Genomic DNA, 23,857 nt, shown 5'->3' on the forward strand with positions numbered 1-23,857 from the left:
AGAAATGCTAATTCCTGTATGGGAATTGGATAAAATTATTGTTACTTTAATTGCTTCACCAACCTTCCACTAATACCACTACTTCTACTAAATCTACTATTACAACAAGAACAACAACAATAACTACTACTACCACTACTACCCTCTACATACTCTACTACTACTACTACTACTACTACTACTACTACTACTACTACTACTACTACTACTACTACTACTAACTACTACTACTACTACTACTACTACTACTATACTACTACTCTACTACTACTACTACTACTATACTACTACTACTACTACTACTACTACTACTACTCTACTACCACTACTACTACTACTACTACTACTACTACTACTACTACTACTACTACTACTACTACTACTACTACTACTACTACTAATACTATTACTACTACTATTACTACTACTGTTAATTCTTCTACTACCACTACCACTACCACTACCACTACTACTACCTCTACTAATACTACTTGTCACAAAGTGGGTGACTATCGCAGAGGGGGAGTACAGTCCGCCAAACTGCGCTCTCCGTTTCTTAAATTTTGATCAGTTGGACGACCAGTCGCTCACACTCACACACTAACATGCATTCCAGCCACCTCACCAGACAACACAGTACACAATAATAATGAAAATTTAAAAAGAAAAAAGTTATTTTTCAAGCTTAACAGGGCGCCCTTACCTTAACAATATGAACATCGTCCTGTTAGCATTCTACCTGTTGTTTCCAAAGTATTTGAAAAAAATATATTTCAGCAATTATCAATATATTTCGATAACATTTTTAATGACTACTTGTGTGCTTTTCGAAAAGGCCATGGTTGCCAAACAACACTTTTACGTTTAATTGAAGATTGGAAAGAGGCATTAGACAATAACAAATATGTCGCTGCAATCCTCATGGACCTTTCGAAGGCCTTTGACTGCTTGCCTCACAACATTCTTATTGCTAAACTAGCTGCCTATGGGCTAGAACAAAAAGCTCTTTATTTGATTGAAAATTACTTGAGCAGAAGAAAACAACAAATAAAATTAGAGGATGCTGTGAGGGATCAATTCTTGGACCATTACTTTTTAACATTTTTATAAATGATATATTTTACTTTATCAAAGAGGGAAAATTATATAATTATGCAGACGATAATACCCTGTCATATGCTCATTCAAATTTCGATATGCTTTTAAAAACTATTGAAATTGAAAGTGAAATCCTTATCAAATGGTTCGAAATAAACTGTATGCAAGCAAACCCGGACAAATTCCAGGCAATTGCAGTAGGTACAAAAACACACACAAAGAAACCCACGTTCAATATTGGAACTGCAAGTACTACATGTGAAGTAGTTGTAAAATTACTAGGGATCGACATAGACTACCAACTAAAATTTGATTTACACATTAAAACCATCTGCCGTAAAGCTTCTCAGCAATTAAATGTCTTAAAAAGGCTTGGAAAATACCTTTCAAAATTGAACAAGTTAACAATATTCCACTCTTTTGTATTGTCAAATTTCAATTTCTGTCCACTAGCTTGGCATTTCTGTTCTAAAACTAATTGTGATAAACTTGAAAAGATACAAGAAAGAACACTGCGTTTTATTTATGAAGATGACAAAAAATCCTACCACCAATTACTTTCAAAGGCCAAAGTACCCTCCCTACAAATAAGACGAATGAGAACAATTGCTTTGGAAACGTTTAAAATTTTATACAAAATTGCTCCTCCTTGTCTATCTAATATGGTCACTTTGAAAAATAACAGGTACAATTTTAGATATTCGAAACCTCCTTGATATTCCATGGGTCAGAACGACGTCTTATGGCAAAATATCTTTCAGATATTCTGCTGCTGTGCTTTGGAATGAACTTTCCGAGCACATCAGGAAAATTTCAAATTTTAATGTTTTCAAAAATCATATCCTCTCATGGAATGGCCAGCCATGCAAATGTAATATTTGTAATTAATCTAACCGTACATATATATATATATATATATATATATATATATATATATATAATATATATATATATAGTAAAAAGCCCCCAATTTCGCCGGGAAAGAACTATTTTCATTCGGTATTGCCAGAATCATTTTCTTGATTAGCTTTATTACGATTAGATGCACATTTTAATTGATGTGCTTGTCGTCGCTGCCATGCTTTATTCGGCATGATTTTAGTTTATCAGTCAGTAGATATCAATATCAATAGGTCGCAAGTCTTTACCACGCATTACTTGGGAGAGCTTTGCACTACCTTCAATACTTCACAAATTAAAATGGCGAGAATCAAGACAATGGTCAAATTAGGAAATTTTAAACTTTCACAAATCTGGCAAGGTTTGTTCTAGAGTTTTTAAAACGCTTTTATATGATGACAAATTGAATAAATAAACGCTTGACAAAAGATCAACGGTGAAAATACAAATATAATGAATACTGGGGATGTAGGAGCGTTTGGAATGTCTCCCCTTTACTTAACTTATGTGAGATCAAATGAAAATCTGAAGCGGACGCGATAAATATCAAGTCCCCGAATCTGTTTACTTTTGGTTTGTTCGGACTAGAAGCTAGACATAACCAATTGACAGTTTGCCGAAACGTTTAACTAAATATTTCCCAGGGCAATAATTATCACATCGATGGCATAAAAACGACAGTAATATCAGCAGTAATATTAGTTGATGTTGTTAATCGGTGAAACTTGTTTAAAATTTCTGTAAATCCGAATACCGTTATGTGATCAAGTGAATTTTATCACTATGAATGCGACGATTTGCTGAAAAATGCCAATCTGACAGTTCCTAGCAAACCCCCCCCCCCCCCCTTTGCTCAGGAAGTTCTCTACTTGATGGACACCCCCCTCCTTTTTTTTCTTCCGCGCAACCACATTCCAAAACACACATACACACACACAAATATACACCCCCCCCCCACACACACACACACATAAACATACTCGCAATGAGAACACACTACTACTACATAACAACACTGATCACCGCTAAATCAACACAACGGAAGTAAGGACTCTACTGGACAGATAGAGTTGAGGGTGTGGCCATGAGTGTGTTAGTGTCTTCGGTAATTTTTTATATCTGTTTGACTTAACGAACTTTCAAACTGACTTTAGATTATAAAAGGAAATCAATTTATCTGTTTATCGATCTGTAAAAAATACATTTCTATTTTTCAAATCTTTAAGTACAGTTGTGCGCCGTATCAATTTTTTTATTGACTCAAATAAACACAATGTTCTCCACAAGGCTATAATTTTTTAAAGAAAGGATATATATATATATATATATATATATATATATATATATATATATATATATATATATATATATATATATATATATGTATATGTATATATATATATATATATATATATATATATATATATATATATAAATTATAAAACAAAAACCATGAAATAATAGTGCTCAACTTTAGAATAAAAGGAGCTATTTATAAACATTTGAAATTAAGATAGTTTGACTTCTACAACGTTGTTATCGAGCGTTGCTCTCATCAGGAAGTGGAAGTGAAAGTAGATTGTTGTGTTTTCGTGTTTTTATAGATTCGTGTTTATGGAGGTTCGTAATTACATAAAAGGTGTTTGTTTCTATGTCTGCATGAGGAAGTTAGTTCGTTTCTTCTGTTGAGTGTTGCTATGTTCGGTTTAGTGATGATGAAGAATTTTTCTTTAGAAACGAACTAACTTCCTCATGCAGACATAGAAACAAACACCTTTTATGTAATTACGAACCTCCATAAACACGAATCTATAAAAACACAACAATCTACTTTCACTTCCACTTCCTGATGAGAGCAACGCTCGATAACAACGTTGTAGAAGTCAATGTTTATATATATATATATATATATATATATATATATATATATATATATAATATATATATATATATATATATAATATTATGTTACTTTTCTTTGTGTGTCATGATTGGAATCTTGATGAGAGAATGTTTTTAAGGGAAAATGTATTACTATGTATTTTTATGCACTGTGTGTTATAACCTATGTCGGTCAAAGGCTTCTTTTAGCCTGACGACATTATCTATGAAACATTTTTTAAATGCCGACAATAAATAAATATTTGAATTGAATTGAATTGAATTGAATTGAATGAAGAGGGGAGAGAGACAAACCGAGAGAGAGAGAGAGAGAGAGAGAGAGAGAGAGAGAGAGAGAGAGAGAGAGATGGCTGTTCGTTTTGTCGTGCTTTCTTTGTATACGGAAAGAAAGGGGGGGGGGGTCTTTTTAGACAATGAACAATGTGGTGGAACGCTAAGGAAAACTTGAGAGATTCAATAACATGTTTTCATGTAAGTCATTGCACAATAAGCCCCACCCCTCCTCCTCAAGCTGTCATCTGACTCAAAATGGAAACAATGCAATGATTGATTTGACCAGCCCATGTCTTTAATTGCAATCTCATTGGTCAATATGTTTCCAGTTGATTGACTATGACTTACTTTGTAACAAAATGCTTTTTTTAAACTATCCCTACAATTTTTTGCTCCGCCTCCATCCCTTTCTTCGTGTCTACCTCACTCTCTCCGTCTCCCTTTTGTTTCCTTTACACATACAAACACACACACACACACAAATTCTTATACAGGTTTCGATCTTTATTCTATTTCCCTCGCGTCCTTAATGCACAAGCAGTCTCTCTCCACTCCCCCTCTCGTTCCTCTTTTTCTCTATATCTCTCTCTCTCTCTTTCTCTCTCTCTCTCTCTCTCTTTCTTTCTTTCTTTATCTCTCTCTTTCTCTCTCTTTCACTCACGTGTGTGTGTATTTGTGTGTGTGTGTATTTTACTCTCTCATTCTATCTCTTCCTCTCTAGTCCTCTTCTTGATAATTCTTTCCCTGCCCACCCGGCTTCACGTAGTTAGTTCAAAACTGTACTTTCAAATTATAAAACCTCCTTTAACTTTTGGTATTTTGAAATCTTATTTTCTCTGTTGAATAAGACAAAAAACTTCACATTAATAATTCTTATTTCATCGATTCTTTATTTAAATATAAAAAAAATTCTTGAAAAAGTGAGCAATTGTCGGCATTTCTTTTCCAGTGTTTTATTTGTTTTAAGAACATCTTACATAATAATGATTAACTACAAAAGTAATAATTGGATTGTTTCAAAAATTTGCATGTACATTATTAAATGCATAATCTAAGATCATGCCAAATTTCACTATTCTCGTCAAATTTCCAATGCCCGTATCTAAGGAGTTATCTTTGCCCATTGATTTGACTGTGCGTGATAACGGTGTCTCACTTCAAAGTAGATTTTCTTAAAACTTGGTTTTCACACTCTCCCTACTTCAAACGGTCATATCTCGGCAATGAATAATCAGAAGTGTATAAATTTGGTATCAAAATTTAAAGCATAAAATGAGCTATGATTGGGTACCAAAAACCCAAAATTGAAAAATCCGACTTAATACCGTTTCGAGGGGGAGGTTCACAAATTATCAAACAGAAAATTTATGCTTAAACTAAAGTCATTTGGCTACACTACTGTTAAAAGCTGCAAGACAGTTTCCAACCTTCATTTTGTTTTAAACATATTCTATGATCAATCGTCAAACGTAGAACAAATACATGAATTAAACATGAATTTTGCACACTCCCATTCAACTATAAGGAATCACACAGAATATAGAGACTATTTTCGTATTTCTACAACGTTATTGTCGGCGTATTTTACAAAGGCGATAATTGATTCCTACTCCTGTGTCGCTTTCAAAACTACACAATACTTTTAATCCAAATGTAGAGTCGTTTGGAAACCAGAGACATATTTCTAGAATAGTTTTCTTGCCATTTACAGGACATATTTCAGCGCGTTTTTATTTTTGACTCATTGTAATCACCAACAAAGCTACTAAAACAATTTGTCGTCCCACAAGGTTTTCTGCTTGGCCCTTATATTTTCACGATTTTTAAAAAGTCTTTATGCAACACAATCACTCATCTTCTTGCTAGTACAGTGTATGAATTCTCTAATTGTATATTTGCAACGTAAATTATGAAGAATATTAAGCCGATGGATTGAAATACTCCAAAATCACAAAGACAATCTCTAGCTCAGATCTATATCTATTTTTAAAAAGGAAATGTGGGTTTCCTTTTTACTTTCATGCCAAGTTTTTTTTTTTATTTGAGAAAAATCCAATTGATATATTGAAAAGAGTGAGTTTAATTTATTACACAGACTAAAATGCTTAATTCAATTATTTGATCATTTAAACTTTAAATTATCTTCTGATTCAACATATTCCTGCATTTTGCCATTATGCTAGTATTTCTATTTATCCATAAGTTTAAGTCTGTTTCCTGTGTTCCTTTAAAATATTAAATTCTTTATTGCAGTCTTTCATATTTCAAAATTGTCTCATAGTTCACACAATTCTTAGTACATACCTTAGATTGGATCACGCCTTATGAATTCTTGTTGGACTCTATAAATTGTACAAATTGTGTATGTAACTCTTATTGGACAATTTAAATTGTACAAATATTTTCTGTAACTCTTATTGTACACCTTTAATTGTACCATGGTTTAGGCAACTCTTAGTGCACATCTTGGATTGTCCTATGGCTAATGTATCTCATAATGCCCTCCTAAAATTTTCAAATCGTTTATACAAATAAATCTCGGTTTCCATCATAAATTGCCCAGTGGTTTTTCACATAACTCTTAGTGCACACCTTAAATTGTGACATGGTTTATACAACTCTTAGTGTACACATTAAACTGCCCTATGGTTTAAACAACAAATAGAACAGTAACAACACAACTCAGTAAAAGTTTTATTAATTAATAAATAAACAGGTCGTGTTGAAATCTTCCCAGTGAAACAGACTGATTTTATGACGTGGGTGTGTCAGGTGTTAGTTACACAAACCTCGAACAGGTCGTGTTGAAATCTTCCCAGTGAAACAGACTGATTTTATGACGTGGGTGTGTCAGGTGTTAGTTACACAAACCTCGAACAGGTCGTGTTGAAATCTTCCCAGTGAAACAGAAGGAAATTATGACGTGGGTGTGTCAGGTGTTGGCTACACAAACCTCGCGTATTCCTGTGTATATATTCTACTTACTGATGTTTTTGGCAATGGGATTAATTAATTAAAAATGATAAACGACATTCGCTATTCTCATTTTATTCTTTCGTCCCATTATGTTTGGGTTGTTTAAATGTAGATGAGGAAAATTCGGCATCAACTTAAAAAAAAAACACAAGCTTTTATAAAGAGCAATATCCACTGAATGTTCTCAAAACCCTTTACTATTTACTTTCCTACCCGACCAATTGTAGAGCACGACAACTCAGAAAGGTTGGACGAGACTTGTCACGAAATCTCACTGGTCACTCAATGAGTATGCTACGTGTTCGTCATTCTTGAATTGTGTTCGCTGGAAAAAAAAGGGGAGGGGGCCCTTTTAATGTATTAATGTGAATTATCGCTGAATGTAAACTTCTTTAATATCATAATCCTTGAGATTTTATCAGGAACAATGCAATGCCCACTAAACGTGCTCAACGCGCATTATAATGGACCCCTGACTAACAGCAACACGTAACATGATTAGAAGGAGACATGATGACCGATAGGCGATATTACATTTTTTTTCATTGGTCATCTTTAAGCTGGACAGTCTGTGACCAATGTCGCAAGAATGTTTACTATCACAATGAGAACTGTATATTCGTTAATGGATCGATTTGTAATGATACACAAGGTAAGGGACGAGATTAAAATGTCAAATCACAAGTAACAATACAAGATGGGGACCGTTTTATGCACACCCCACATCTACGAGATCGTTTTAGGACGGCAAGTGGAACCGCGCAATAGTTTCCAGGTACATGAATTAGTCAACATACTGTTCGTTGCAGACCTAGAGAGCATGACATTATCGCAAGACGTCCATTGATGCGACCAATTCTTAGAGGACATCATCCGTTGGCCCGTCTTCAATGGACCCGTGCCGATCTGCGTTGGACATGCATGCGTGGTCTTTTGTTCTCTTCTAAGATGAATCACGTTTTGTGATTGGAAGAAATGATTGTAGATTTCACGATTCTTGTGTCTTGGAATCCCCAAACAGAGGATATGGACAAGTCACACAAAAAATTATCATAAAAACCGAACAAACACGCCCCCATTTAATTGTTTCTATTATTGTTTTCAAATGTTTACTACTTTTACAACTATTCTTTATTGATTGAATTGCAAAATATCTAAGTAATTGAATGAGCGCTTTTTGAAGAATATAAAATATTGTAACAACCAAAAATATTGATATTAGCGAAAAGGTTGCGCAAATTATTGTGGCCTTTACTCTTCGTAATTCTTAAAAACACTTGTTGTTATGCCTGAGAAGCTCTATGTAAATCCAGTTACATATCTGTCGATATGTGAGTGTGCTACATACAAGATTTCGTACTTGATGAGGAGAAATATGATGAAAATAATGTTCATGGTAAAATAATGAATGTTTGCTAAAATGGCAACAACATTTAAGATCATCGCCATGGGCCTAATGCCTCTGAAAGACTATTTTATTTAATTTTGGGGGTCTTTTTTGTTTTCGTTTTTGTTTTGTTTTGTTTTGTACTTTTCTTATGATTTTCCTCGCAACCAATAATGAAGAACTCAATTAGATCTTGGTCAAATGACGTCGGAGCATGAGTTTGCTTCAATCCATGTCTCCTATTCAATCGTGGATCACACTCAACGGTGCTTGAATTTGTAACAAAAATAGACACAAAAAAACGCTGATTCGTCGAATTCAATCTAGATTGTCGTACTTTGTTTTTTTTTCTATCAGAGACACACATCCTGTCATAAATAGAATTATGAGTGTCATTGCGAGGTGAATGTAATCAATACGAGTCTGTCAGCATTTGATATGAATTCATTAGAATTTAATCAACAATTTTAATTAAAACAATTAGCATATACAGCTTCCCCGGTCAAACGAAAAAAGTATAACTGAAAATAAATAAGCGTACGTCCTACCAATGTTAAACATACTGTTGATATTCATGCAGTGGTGATGGATGAAAAATAGTAATATTTCGGATTCACAATGGCGACCATCGTGTTAAAATTAACATTTATACTTTTGGGGTTCTTAGCTTTGTCTGTGAATTTTCGTAGTGCTTGGTCTCAAGAAGCGAATGTTGAGAAGAATTCTCGTACTATTGACAGTGACCGAATTTTGGAAGACTTGACAGGAGACGATTTTGATGATAATGAAAACGAAAACTTGAATACCGATTCCTCTCCTGAAGGAGAAATGATCAACCAAAATTTAGCAACTTCAGATACAACTCAGGATCCTTCTGTTGATGTTGATAATCTTGAAGCCGTTTTATCTCTCACATCCAACGCCATGCACTGGCTAAGATCATATCTTAAAGAGTCTTATGATGAAATTCCAAATCCATCAAAGTGTGTAAACGACACGGCTAGATTAGTTGACAGCGCTCTCACCAAGCAGAAGTGGACAGTTCCTTTCATCGATGCAGCAGGGAAGCCCGGCCCGTCAGTATCCCTTGGATGGTTGACTTTTGTTGGAAATTTGGAACAATGTGAAGGCGCTTCAGCTCCTCCACAGCAAGTTAATTCACGTAATCGAAAACCCAAAGAAAACTCTGGGTTCAGAGGGCAATACTGTGTCTTCACGTTTTCGTTAGTCGCCAATCCCCAAGCTCTACTAACGATTGGAGTGTGTGCTCCAGATTCGTGTTCTACTTCGGAACTGACCACACATTCTTCTCTAATTCTTCAAAAATACGGGGCAAAGAGCAATATGACTTTATTATATGTGGAATGCAGAGATAATAAAACTAAAGTTACGACATTTACAATCTTAGCCATCATTCTTATATCAATTGTTGGTAGCTTGGTGATTCTAGGAACTGCATATGACCTAATTTATTTACAAAACTTGAATGATCCATCACAAAACGGGTTCGGTAATCTAAATAACAGTTCTAATTCCCACGAATCTTCTACATTAGATTGCAATACAAAATCTAAAAATTACGACACGATCACACCATCGCAAAACTCAGTGGAAAATGCACATCAGATTACGCCCATACTTACGAACATCCTGACTGCTTTTTCTGCTTACAGCAACGGACAGAGGTTACTTTCCACATCACAAGGTCATGGCTCATTTGCAGCTCTAAACGGAATCCGTTATTTGAGCATTGCTTGGGTCATTCAAATCCATATCTATATGATTGGAATAAATTTTTCAAAGAATAAAGCGACTGTTGTCCCAATGTTACTGGATAGACTGAGCTTTGACTCCGTAGTGAATGCATTAATTTCTGTAGACACATTCTTTGCAGTTAGTGGTTTTTTGAATTCATATTTGATTCTTAAGCAAATGGAAAACAAAAGTAGCTGGAAAATAAATTGGCTTAAGTACTTCTACCATCGATTTTGGAAGTTGACCCCACCATATATGGCGGTTCTTATAATCTCACAGGGGCTTTTACAGTACTTTGTAAGTGGTCCTATGCGGACTAACAGGCAACCAATTGACCTTGATTATTGTGAGCATAAATGGTGGAAAAATCTGCTGTACATAAATAATATGGATACTAGTTTGGAAGCATGTATGGGGCACTCTTGGTATATGGCTAATGTTATGCAATTTCATGTCTTAGCACCTTTGATGACAATACCTCTCTTTGTCAGTCCTATTGTTGGTCTCATGTGTTGTAGTGCGTTTCTTCTTGGATCTTGGATAATTACAGGTGTGCTATCATCTTCAAACGACTGGGTTAATCTCGCTATTGCAAAAGACAACACAGACAAAGACTCGGATGATTGGTTCAATGATTACTATCCAAAACCCTGGAATCGAATTGGTCCGTACGTCATTGGTATTTTAGCTGGGTTTCTTCTAAGTAAAATCAGACATAATTCTCTGAAACTAAGAAGATGGATAGTCGTTCTTGGCTGGGTATTATCGACACTGACAGGTTTAGCTATCATATATGGTGTTTATGGCGACACATCTGGTAAACGAAAAAGCAGCAACGAGATACGAGCTCTTTACAATTCTGTAGCACGAAGTGTTTGGGGTGTAGTAATCTGCTGGATCGTGATTGCTTGTGACTGTGGCTATGGAGGACCAGTCAACGCCTTCTTATCATGGAAACCATTTACAGTCTTGAGCCGTTCAAGCTATCTTACCTATTTAGTTCACCCGTACATTATATGGATATTCTTTCAGAACATTGGCCAGCCTTTTTATATGAACGACACAACAGTGATTGTTAACTATGTGGGTCTTCTGGTTTTATCAAACATTGTGGCTTTTGTCTTTATACTCCTCTTCGAAATTCCTATCGAACGATTAGAAAAAGTATTTTCTAGAAAGAAAGAAGACAAATAAAGAATTGCTAACTCCCGTGTATGAACCTGATAAACTTGTCGTTACTTCAGATGCTGCACCAACCTGCCACTACTACTACTACTACTACTACTACTACTACTACTACTACTACTACTACTACTACTACTACTACTACTACTACTACTACTACTACAACTACTACTACTACTACTACTACTACTACTACTACTACTACTACTACTACTACCTACTACTACTGCTGCTGCCCTACTACTACTACTACTACTACTACTACTACTACTACTACTACTACAACAACTACTACTACTACTACTACTACTATTACTACTACTACTACTACTACTACTACTACTACTACTACTACTACTACTACTACTACTACTACTACTACTACTGCTGCTGCTGCTGCTGCTACAATTACTACTACTACTACTACTACTACTACTACTACTACTACTACTACTACTACTACTACTACTGCTACTACTGCTGCTGCTGCTGCTGCTCCTACTACTGCCACTACCACTACAACTACTTCTACTAATACTTCTATTGAAATGTTGAAGGCCAGATTCGAGCCCTTATTTAGTTTTAAATGGATTCTAAGAGTCATCGTCAAACGTAAACCAAATACATGAATTAAAATATTTACACACTCCCATTCACCATACCTATAAGGAATGATAGAGCACGTAGACACTCTTTTTGTATTTCTACAATCTTATTGTCGACGCATTTGACAAAGGCGATAATTGAATCCTACTCCTGTGCCGCTTTCGACACTACAAAATACTTTTAAACCAAATGCAGAGTCATTTGGAAATCAGACACATATTTCTAGAATAGTTTTCTTGCCATTTACAAGACATATTTCAGCGCGTTTTCATAATTGACTCCTTTTATTCACCAGCAAAGCTACTAAAACAATTTGTCGTCCCACAGGGTTTTGTGCTTAGCCCTTATATTTTCACGATTTACAGAAAGCCTTTATGCAACACCATCTCCGCCTTCTGTCTCAGTCAACGTTGGTTTGTACAATGTAATGATTCTCTAATTGTATATTTGCAACGTAAAATCATATATAGAATCTTATGCAGGTGGATTGAAAATACTCGTACATCACTAAGACAATTTCTAGCTCAAATTTATCTATTTCTTAAATGGAAATGTCGGTTATATTTTTTCTTTCAAGTCACGTTTTTAAACAAATCCAATTTCTATATTGACAAAATTGAGGGTTTTTTTTTAATTACACATAGTAAAAATCTTAATTCACCTATGCTGATTATGTAAACTCTAAATTATTTTCTGATTCAACTTATTCCTGCATTTTGCCATTACGCTAATACTTTTATTTATCCATAAGTTTAAGTTTTTTTCCAGTGTACCTTATATATTTATTAAATTCTTTATTGGAGTCTTTCATAGTTTTAAATTGTCTCATGGTTTACACATTTCTTAGTGCACAACTTAGATTGGATCACGCGTTATGAATTCTTTTTGGACACCTTAAATTGTACAATTGGTTTCTGTAACTCTTAGTGAGCACATTAAATTATATAATTGGTTTCTGTAACTCTTATTGGACACCTTAAATTCTACCATGGCTTAGGCAATTCTTAGTGCTCTCATTAAATTGCACCATGATTTATACAATCTTGGATTGTCCTCTGGTTAATGTAACTCTCATTGCCCTCCTTAACTTGTCAAATAGCTTATACAAATAACTCTCGGTTCACATCTTAAATTGTCCGATTGTTTTTCAACTAACTCTTAGTGCATACCTTAAATTGTGACATTGTTTATAACACTCTTAGTGTGCACATTAAACTGTCTTATGGTTTAAAAAAGAAATAGAGCAGTAAGAACGCAACGCAATTATTGCTTTATTTATTAATTCTGTTGAAAACTGCCCCAGTGAAACAGACTGATTTTATGACGTGGGTGTGAGGTGTCAGCTACACAAATCTCGAACATATGGTGTTGAAAATGGGCCTAGTGAAATTTATGAAGTTGGTCTCAGGTTTGAAAGCCTTTGAAACGTTAAGTGTCATAGTCATTTTGATTTATCAGTATTGGAAGGAATTGTTTGCACTGTAACGCAAATGCGCTTTGTCAGCAAAAAGGTCTCATTAAGTGGATCTTCATTTTGATTTACTTATCAAAGTCACAGTATATAGACTTGGTAGAGCACTCGCTTCACATGTCATGGGACCCAGATCAATCCCGGATGCAGTCGTGATTTATTTTGACACCGTTGAACGAGTAGGACTGTGCTGTAATGCTAAGAAGACAGTTTTCTAAACCTACAACCAAGAAAGGCCAATTAGCATACAGGCAAAGAATGGAGAATGGCTGAAGGAAGTTGACAACTTCAAGTACCTAGGAGGTTGGACCAAAAGCAGTTCCTCTGATATCTCTATCAGAAAAGCATTGGCTTGGAGTGTCTGTCACAAACTCAGGAAAATCTGGAGTTCAAACCTACAGAGGGAAATAAAGAAGAGACTGTTCCTGGCAACGATAGAGTCAGTGGTTCTATATGGAGCAGCGACATGGACTCTAACTAAAGCCCCTGAGAAGCAACGGGACGGCTGCTACACACGTATGCTGCGGATGGCCTTCAATGTAAGCTGGAAACAGCACAAATCAAATGAAGAGCTCTACAGTGACCTCCCCCTAGTGACCTCGAAGATACAAAAGAGAAGACTGTGACTTGCGGGGGACTGCTGGAGACACAAGGAGGAGATTGCAAGCATTCTTGTGCTATGGGAACCACCTGAGAGAACCAGAAGCAGAGGCAGCAAGATGAAACTTACATTGACTGTCTGCTAAATGACACAGGAATGGACAACACCCGGGAGTTGCGTACGCTTATGGAGGACAGGACATAATGGCGAAACCTAGTGGCTCATATTGGGCGCCCCAATGGGCGGCCTAAGTAAGTATATATATATATATATATATATATATATATATATATATATATATATATATATATATATATATATATTGATACAGAGAAAGGGCAGAAAGAAAGAAAGAAAGAAAGAAAGAGAGAGAGATAGAGAGAGAGAGCGTTTGTGTGTGTGTGAGAGAGAGAAAGAGAGAGAGAGAGAGAGAGACAGAGAGAGAGAGAGAGAGAGTGAGAGAAGTTTACACTTTTATTATTAAACTAATAATATAAAAAACAGAAAGAATATATTTTTTATTCCTGTATAATATGGAGAATTAGAGGTGTGTGTGTGTGTGTGTGTGTGTGTGTGTAAGAGAGAGAAAGAGTGAGGGAGAGAGAGAGAGAGAGAGAGAGAAAGAGAGAGAGGGGAGTTTGCACTTTTATTATTACATAATATAAAAAACAGAAAGAGTATAATTTTGGATTTGTGTTCATATTTGTATTCCTTTATATATATTTTACTTATTGATGTTTTGGGCAATGGGATAAATAAAAGAACAATGATAAACGTCATTCGCTCATCTTATTTCATTCTTTCGTCCAATTATGTTCGGGGTGTTTAAAATGTAGATGAGGTGCATGAGGCAACAGATTAAAAAACGTATGCTTTTATAAAGGGCAATATTTATTGAATGTTTTGAAAGCGCTTTACTTGGCGGCCCTAGCCAACAGCAACACTTAACATGTAATACGGGTCATGACGCCTGTTTATCAAAAAAAAAAAAAAAATAATAAATAAATAAAACAATTATTTCCGACAGTTACAACCCTGTTGATTCTTTACACCTGAGTACGATTAGAAAATGTGAGTAAAGAGCCTTTTCAAATTACTCAACTATTCGCTGCTCAGAGCGAGACTCGAACAGAGATACTTCGGAATCAAACGCGAGTGTCAGACCAAAAGGCCACACAGTCACACGACTATAAACGTTTAACAGAATGTCAATGTAATAAATGAATATGTAAAGTTTTACATGTTGGTAAAACAAATCTCTTACATATTTCTTGTTGCAAATGAAACAAAAACTTTCCACTTGTAAAAAACAAAAGAAGAAAAATGGTTGAAGTGACCTTTGACCTCGCTTTCTATTTGGACAACCAATAATACAATAATTAACAAAGCTATCAAGACAATTGGCATTAGCTTTAGAAGTTCTGAATACGTGAGTGAAATTAATTGTTCGTTTCACTTGATATGTAAATCGGTAGTGAGACCAACAAGATAATATGGAAACTGAATTTGGTGTCCTCTTGTCAAGAGAGAGTCAACATTATTGAAAAACGCTCAAAGTCTAAAAATCCAAATACATACATACTATATTTTATAACAACATGGTAAATGAAGATATATTGGAGAAAAACATATCTGTCTTGACTTGAGTACAGATAAAGAGTCGATCTTATACACGTATACACAAACTTGCCCAAGTGCTGAATAACATTGATTATATGACAAAGTATGATTTTTTCCGTAGTGGTTACTTCCACTTCAGTTAAGAAAATTTAATATATTTATCATAAGATGTTATACAAATATTTGACAGAACTCACTCAAGACAAGGATTTTAATAGGAGACAAAAGTATGATCTCAAAATCCGATTGAAAGTGTAAAACCACTATCCCGGAAGACTAAATTCATACCTTGTGTATGAACGATTTTCAGGTCAGAGTGATACCATCTTATTTTCTAGTCTAAATATATTCTGGCCGTCAAAAAGAGATCAGCAGCCCTCGCTCTTTTACGTCCCGTAATCCTATAATTTGCCATACATCATGGTACTAAAATAATTACCGATGCCACCTAATGATGCAATACGTAACCTATGCTTTATTAGACATCCATCCGAGGGACGCTATTCCAAGGATTTTGAACCAGAAAAGTTGAACATGTGACTTCACGACATTACTTCCCTAGGTATTTTAATATAAAACAATTCTGCAATAAAAATGACAATTGACTTATACGCGTGGTCATTCAACTATCACAAAAGCTGTAACCTCGTGTCCATATGTGATGCGCTTTACTCGAATTTTTTCCTTCACCTTGTATATGAATTTACACTTAGCAATTAAAAATAAGTAGTCCTTCAGATCAATTAGATTAAATCGTTGAGCCTGAGTTGATCCCGCTATTTTCTAGCATAAAATAAGCAATAACAATTATTGCTTGAATAGGAAGCTAGCTAGTCTATAGAAAAGACCGTTCCGTCAGATCTAAAGTCGACACTTGAAAATAATAGGGATGAATTTCATTTAAAAAATAAAAAAAAATAAAAATGAATATAAGAGCTTTAAAAAAGAACAAAATACCAAACACGGAAAACATTTTCGACGCAAAACCTTTCGTCAGCCAACAACAATAAACAATAACCGATAAATGCATTAGTAAAAAAACAGATAGATGACTAAATATTTCGTACGTCCTCTTTGGTAGAGAAAAATCTTGGGCTGTAAATAAAAAGCTAGGTAAGTTCTTCTTCTTCTTCGTCGTCTTCTTCTTCTTCTTCTTCTTCTTCTTCTTCTTCTTCTTCTTCTTCTTCTTCTTCTTCTTCTTCTTCTTCTTCTTCTTTGAGACAAAACTAGATATAAAAACGCTGATTCGTCGGATTCACTCGGGATTACCGTCCTTTTTTGTTTTCTATCTTAGACACACATCATGTCCTACACAAAATTGTGAGTGTTACTGCGGAGAAGATGTAATTTATTGGGAATGAGATTAGCGGAAGAGTAGCGTCCCTTGATTGGACGTCACCCTACAGAGAGAACGTCAAAATGGTTTTGCGCATGCGTCTCTCTCGTCCTCGCTTTCGGTGAAGTGGCTCATGCCGCTTTCACCGGAAGCGAGGACGAGAGACGCATGCGCATAACCAACATGACGTTCTCTCTCTAATAACTTTTCCTCCGGTGACGTCCAATCAAGGGACGCTACTCTTCCGCTAATAGCATTCCCTATACAAGTTTGTTATGTCATCAATTGATATTTAAATGCCTCTAAATGAGATTTTATGTAGAGCAATATCCACTGAACTGTAAGATGATATTATAATTTGTTTTTGGAAGGAGACAACACTATTGACGCCAGGTACTCATTTTACACCTGAATACGGTGATAAAATGTGAGGAAAGAGCCTTCAACCAGGACTCAACTATGAGTCGAGCGAAGCTCGAACCCAGGACCTTCCGATCCGAAATCGGGCATCATACCATAAGACCACATAGCCGCACATGATATGATATCATGATAATAATTCATTAGAATTTAATCAAGCCTATTCGTATATCTATAAACAATTAGCATATATGCAGCTTGTCCGGTCAACCGAAAAAGTATAATTGATAAAAGCTTACGTCCTACCAATGTTGAGCATTCTGTTGATATCATTCAGTAACGGTGGATGAAAAATAATATTTCGTTTTCAGTATGGCGACCAGCATGTTAAAATTAACATTTATTCTTCTGGGATTTTTAACTTTGTCTGTGAATTTTCGTAGTGCTTGGTCTCAAGAAACAAACGAGGAGAAGAATTCCACTACTATTGACAGTGACCGGATATTTGAAAACTTGGCAGGAGACGATTTTGAAGACGATGTAATCGAAGATGCAAACAACCTTAATGCTGAGGGATTTACTCCAAGCTCTGGGTTGGCAAAAGTGAATACCGGTTCCTTCCCTGGAGGAGAAATGATCAACCAAAATTTAGGAACTTCAGATACAACTCAGCATTCTTCTGTTGATGTCGAGAATCTTGAAGCCGTTTTATCTCTCACATCCAACGCCATCTACTGGCTAAGATCATATCTTAAAGATTCTTATGATGAAATTCCAAATCCATCAAAGTGTGTAAACGACACGGCTAGATTAGTTGACAGCGCTCTCACTAAGCAGAAGTGGACAGTTCCTTTCATCGATGCAGCAGGGAAGCCCGGCCCATCAGTATCCCTTGGATGGTTGACTTTTGTGGGAAATTTGGAACAATGTGAAGGCTCTTCAGCTCCTCCACAGCGAGTTAATTCACGTAATCGAAAACCTGAGAAAAACTCTGGGTTCAGAGGGCAATACTGTGTCTTCACGTTTTCGTTAGTCTACAATCCCCAAGCTCTACTAACGATTGGAGTGTGTGCTCCAGATTCGTGTTCTACTTCGGAACTGACCACACGTTCTTCTCTAATTCTGAATGAATATGGGGCAGATAGCAATATGACTTTAATATCTGTGGAATGCAGGGATAATAAAACCAAAGTTACTGCATTTACAATTTTAGCCATTATCCTTATATCAATTGTTGGAAGCTTGGTGATTCTGGGAACTGCATATGACCTAATTTATTTACAAAACTTGAATGATCCATCACAAAACGGGTTCGGTAATCTAAATAACAGTTCTAATTCCCACGAATCTTCTACATTAGATAGCAATACAAAATCTAAAAATTATAACACAATCACACCATTGCAAAACTCAGTGGAAAATGCACATCAGATTACGCCCATACTTACGAACATCCTGACTGCTTTTTCTGCTTACAGCAACGGACAGAGGTTACTTTCCACATCACAAGGTCATGGCTCATTTGCAGCTCTTCGTGGAATTCGTTATTTGAGCATGGCTTGGGTCATTCAAGGCCATGTCTATATTATGTCTGGAACAACTTCTTCAAAGAATACAGCGACAGTTGTCCCAAAGTTTCTGGACAGGTTGAGCTTTGACTCCGTAGTGAATGCATTTTTTGCTGTAGACACATTCTTTGCTGTAAGTGGTTTTTTGAATTCATATTTGGTTCTTAAGCAATTGGAAAGCAAAAGTAGCTGGAAAGTAAATTGGCTTAAGTACTTCTTCCATCGATTTTGGAGGTTGACCCCGCCATATATGGCGGTTCTTATAATCTCACAGGGGCTTTTACAGTACTTTGTGAGTGGTTCTATGCGGACTAACAGGCAACCATTTGACCATGATGATTGTGAGGATAAATGGTGGCAAAATCTGCTGTACATAAATAATATGGATCGTATTTCCGAAACTTGTATGTTGCATTCTTGGTATATGGCTAATGATATGCAATTTTATGTCTTAGGACCTTTGATGATAATACCTCTCTTTGTAAGTCCTATTGTTGGTCTCATGTGTTGTAGTGCGTTTCTTCTTGGATCTTGGATAATCACAGGTGTGCTATCATCTACGAATGACTGGGTTAATCTCGGCTTTGCAAAAGACAACACAGAAGAAGACTCGGATCATTGGATGAATGATTACTATTCAAAACCCTGGAATCGAATTGGGCCTTACGTCATTGGTATTTTAGCTGGGTTTCTTCTAAGTAAAATCAGACATAATTCTATAAAACTAAAAAGAGGGATAGTCGTTCTTGGCTGGGTATTATCGACACTGACAGGTTTAGCTATTATATATGGTGTTTATGGCGACGCATCTGGTAAACGAAAAAGCAGCACTGAGATACGAGCTCTTTACAATTCTGTAGCACGAAGTGTTTGGGGTGTAGTTATCTGCTGGATCGTGATTGCTTGTGACTGTGGCTATGGAGGACCAGTCAACGCTTTCTTGTCATGGAAACCATTTACAGTCTTGAGCCGTTTAACCTATCTTACCTATTTAGTTCACCCGTACATTATATGGATATTCTTACAGAACATTGGCCAGCCCTTTTATATGAACGACGCAACAGTGATTGTTTACTTTGTGGGTCTTCTGGTTTTATCAAACATTGTGGCTTTTGTCTTTATACTCCTTTTTGAAAGTCCTTTTCTAAGACTAGAAAAAGTATTTTCTAGAAAGAGCGAAGACGAATAAAGAAATGCTAATTCCTGTATGGGAATTGGATAAAATTATTGTTACTATAATTGCTTCACCAATCTGCCACTAATACCACTACTTCTACTAAATCTACTATTACAACAAGAACAACAACAATAACTACTACTACCACTACTACCACCTCTACTACTTCTACTACTTCTACTACCACTACTACTACTACTACTACTACTACTACTACTACTACTACTACTACTACTACTACTACTACTACTACTACTACTACTACTACTACTACTACTACTCTTACTACTACTACTACTGCTTCTACTACTATACTACTACTACTACTACTACTACTACTACTACTACTACTTCTACTACTACTACTACTACTACTGTTAATTCTTCTACTACCACTACCACCACTACTACTACTTCTACTAATACTACTTGTCACACAGTGGGTGACTATCGCAGAGGTTAGTACAGTCCACGAAACTGCGCTCTCCGTTTCGACCTTAAATGGGCGGGACTCCGACACAGTACACAATAATAATGAAAATTTAAAAAGAAAAAAAAATGTCTAGCTTAACAGGGTGCCCTTACCTTAACAATATGAAACTAGTGATGTTTAAGGTTCATGCTGACGTCCACTCACTGATTAGCACCGAAACCTCTTTCATATATATCTGGTCTGACTCTTCAAAATTGATATTCATTTAAGTTTGCCTTTCACAGTCAATAACTATCTAAAGCTGAAACCACATAGCCACACATGTTTTGTTGAAATAACTTCTCGTAATTCAAATACATTCAATAGGGTTTATTATATTATGGGGAACACTTTGAGTAAGTTCAGTTATTACGGGGAATCTCTTGCCTGACGCCCGTTATGACAAAGGAGTTCCTTTCCCAAGGCCTGTTGGCTCACTATATTGTTATAGAAAGAAAATATAATAATACATAAACACACCAAAACAATTAAATCACTTTAACCGATAACCATTAACAATGCACACAACTACCATGAATTATTTAGAAATATGAAACAGGGAAATATGTAAACTCAAAATATAATACTTTAAATCAAGAAACCACAACTTTAAATATTTTAATTCAATTAAACATAACTTTTTGCATAACCACAATGCGCTATATATAAGCCATCCCCACCAGAGCCAACACAATACTACACGTGTTAGAACAAATCGACGTCCTTTTTGTGAACTGAGAGCTCGACAAGCGTGTGATAAAGGAAATAGAGATGATTATTTTACGAGTATTTTAACAAAGAACAACTTTTTGTCCTCTCTCCTCCTCGGTCCAAAACGCAAATGGCCAAGACTAATGGTTGATAATACTGGGGACTGAAATTTCACTCAATTCCCGGCTCTGAACTCATGAAAAATCACAAAAACAACAATGGGCCCTTCCTCCGAAGACATTGAATTGCCAGACTTCCAAAATAACATCAACCTTTTATTTCATTCATCCCTATTACAGTTTCACGGGAAATTAGCTGAGATGTTAATCCCGTGGATTCAACGATACTCAGATAACATCCAGTGGATTACTTCCTCTATGAGTAACAACAATTCACGGTCCTGCACCGTACCAAGGTCTTGGTGATATAGATGGCGCCTATGTCTCATTGCGGTTACGACTTAGGTGTGGTTGCATTGACATATAATTATCAAACAGAAAATTTATGCTTACACTAAAGTCATTTGGCTACACTACTGTTAAACGCTGCAAGCCAGTTTCCAACCTTAATTTTGTTTTAAACATATTCTATGATTAATCGTCAAACGTAGAACAAATACATGAATTAAATATGAATTTTGCACACTCCCATTCAACTATAAGGAATCACACAGAATATAGAGACTATTTTCGTATTTCTACAACGTTATTGTCGGCGTATTTTACAAAGGCGATACTGGATTCCTACTCCTGTGTCGCGTTCAAAACTACACAATACTTTTAATCCAAATGTAAAGTCGTTTGGAAACCAGAGACATATTTCTAGAACATATTTCAGCGCGTTTTTATTATTGACTCCTTGTAATCACCAACAAAGCTACTAAAACAATTTGTCGTCCCACAAGGTTTCTGCTTGGCCCTTATATTTTCACGATTTTTAAAAAGTCTTTATGCAACACAATCACTCATCTTCTTGCTAGTACAGTGTATGAATTCTCTAATTGTATATTTGCAACGTAAATTATGAAGAATATTAAGCCGATGGATTTAAATACTCCAAAATCACAAAGAAAATCTCTAGCTCAGATCTATATCTATTTTTAAAAAGGAAATGTGGGTTTCCTTTTTACTTTCATGCCAAGTTTTTTTTTATTTGAGAAAAATCCAATTGATATATTGAAAAGAGTGAGTTTAATTTATTACACAGTCTAAAATGCTTAATTCAATTATTGGATCATTTTACCTCTAAATTATCTTCTGATTCAACTTATTCCTGTATTTTGCAATTACGCCAATATTTTTATTTATCCATAAGTTTAAGTCTGTTTCCTGTGTACCTTTAAAAATATTAAATTCTTTATTAGAGTCTTTCATATTTCAAAATTGTCTCATAGTTTACACAATTCTTAGTACATACCTTAGATTGGATCACGCCTTATGAATTCTTGTTGGACTCTTAAAATTGTACAAATGGTTTCCATTACTCTTATTGTACACCTTTAATAATTGTACCATGGTTTAGGCAACTCTTAGTGCACATCTTGGAGTGTCCTTTGGTTAATGTAAATCTTAGTGTCCTGAAATGGTCAAATCGTTTATACAAATAACGCTCGGTTTCCATCTTAAATTGCCCAATGGCTTTTCAACTAACTCTTAGTGCACACCTTAAATTGTGACATGATTTACACAAATCTTAGTGTAGACATTAAATTGTCCTATGGTTTAAACAACAAATAGAACAGTAACAACCCAACGCACGTGGGTGTGTCAGGCGTTAGCTACACAAACCTCGAACAGATCGTGTTTAAAAAGCCGCAGTCCAACCGAAGGATGTTATGACGTGGGTGTGTCAGGCGTTAGCTACACAAACCTGGCGCATAAAGGGTCGATATGTATGATGATATTCTGATGGCAAATGTTGTAGCACATTGTCTGGTAAATTCTGGATAATTGTCATAATCTATTAGACATTAATTGTCATTTTTTTAAAAAAACATACAAACGAAAAACACACCAGTAAAAATGGTTGGTATGCCTTTAAGTTAACTATTAATCGTTATACTAGCCAGAATGAACCTACTGACACACAAATAAAATACGTCTGTTTGTGATGGTGCAGAAACAGGAAACTGCTTCAAGTCAGATTTTCTATTGCGTCTATTTTATTAAATATTTGAGGTATAATCACTCTAACGATTTTGTCGACTTTCCTATGTTCCAAAGTATTAAAAAAAAGACATGTTATGGTTTTGTTTAAAACGTCGGTGTTGGTTACAGCAACAATACTATGTAGCTTTAAACTATTGTATTTTATTAAATAGAGTTTCTTGAGAATTCTTCGACAAACTGAGAGCACTAAAAACAAAAACAAAGAGCCGGGCGATGTAAAATGCAAATGGACCTATTGAAATAACCTTCAGTTTGTCAAAAAGTATCAAATCAAAAAATGTTGTTGAAATA

The 23,857-nt window shown here is 35.5% G+C and overlaps 2 protein-coding genes across 2 annotated transcripts; both read left to right on the forward strand.

Annotated features, from left to right (window-relative positions):
* The first annotated feature begins 9,154 nt into the window (after positions 1-9,154).
* LOC144956439 (O-acyltransferase like protein-like) lies at positions 9,155-11,485 on the forward strand. The gene has a single exon (XM_078886939.1). It carries the CDS (start codon positions 9,155-9,157, stop codon positions 11,483-11,485), a length of 2,331 nt encoding a protein of 776 aa, XP_078743065.1.
* A 6,357-nt stretch (positions 11,486-17,842) lies between these two features.
* LOC144956441 (O-acyltransferase like protein-like) lies at positions 17,843-21,823 on the forward strand. The gene is made up of 2 exons (XM_078886940.1): positions 17,843-20,197; positions 21,698-21,823. Exons 1-2 carry the CDS (start codon positions 17,843-17,845, stop codon positions 21,821-21,823), a joined length of 2,481 nt encoding a protein of 826 aa, XP_078743066.1.
* Positions 21,824-23,857: the final 2,034 nt, after the last annotated feature.

Source organism: Berghia stephanieae, chromosome 11 (assembly GCF_034508935.2).
Source record: "Berghia stephanieae isolate SIO BIC M18660-M18661 chromosome 11, UCSD_Bste_1.3, whole genome shotgun sequence".
Taxonomy (NCBI): Eukaryota; Metazoa; Mollusca; class Gastropoda; order Nudibranchia; family Aeolidiidae; genus Berghia; species Berghia stephanieae.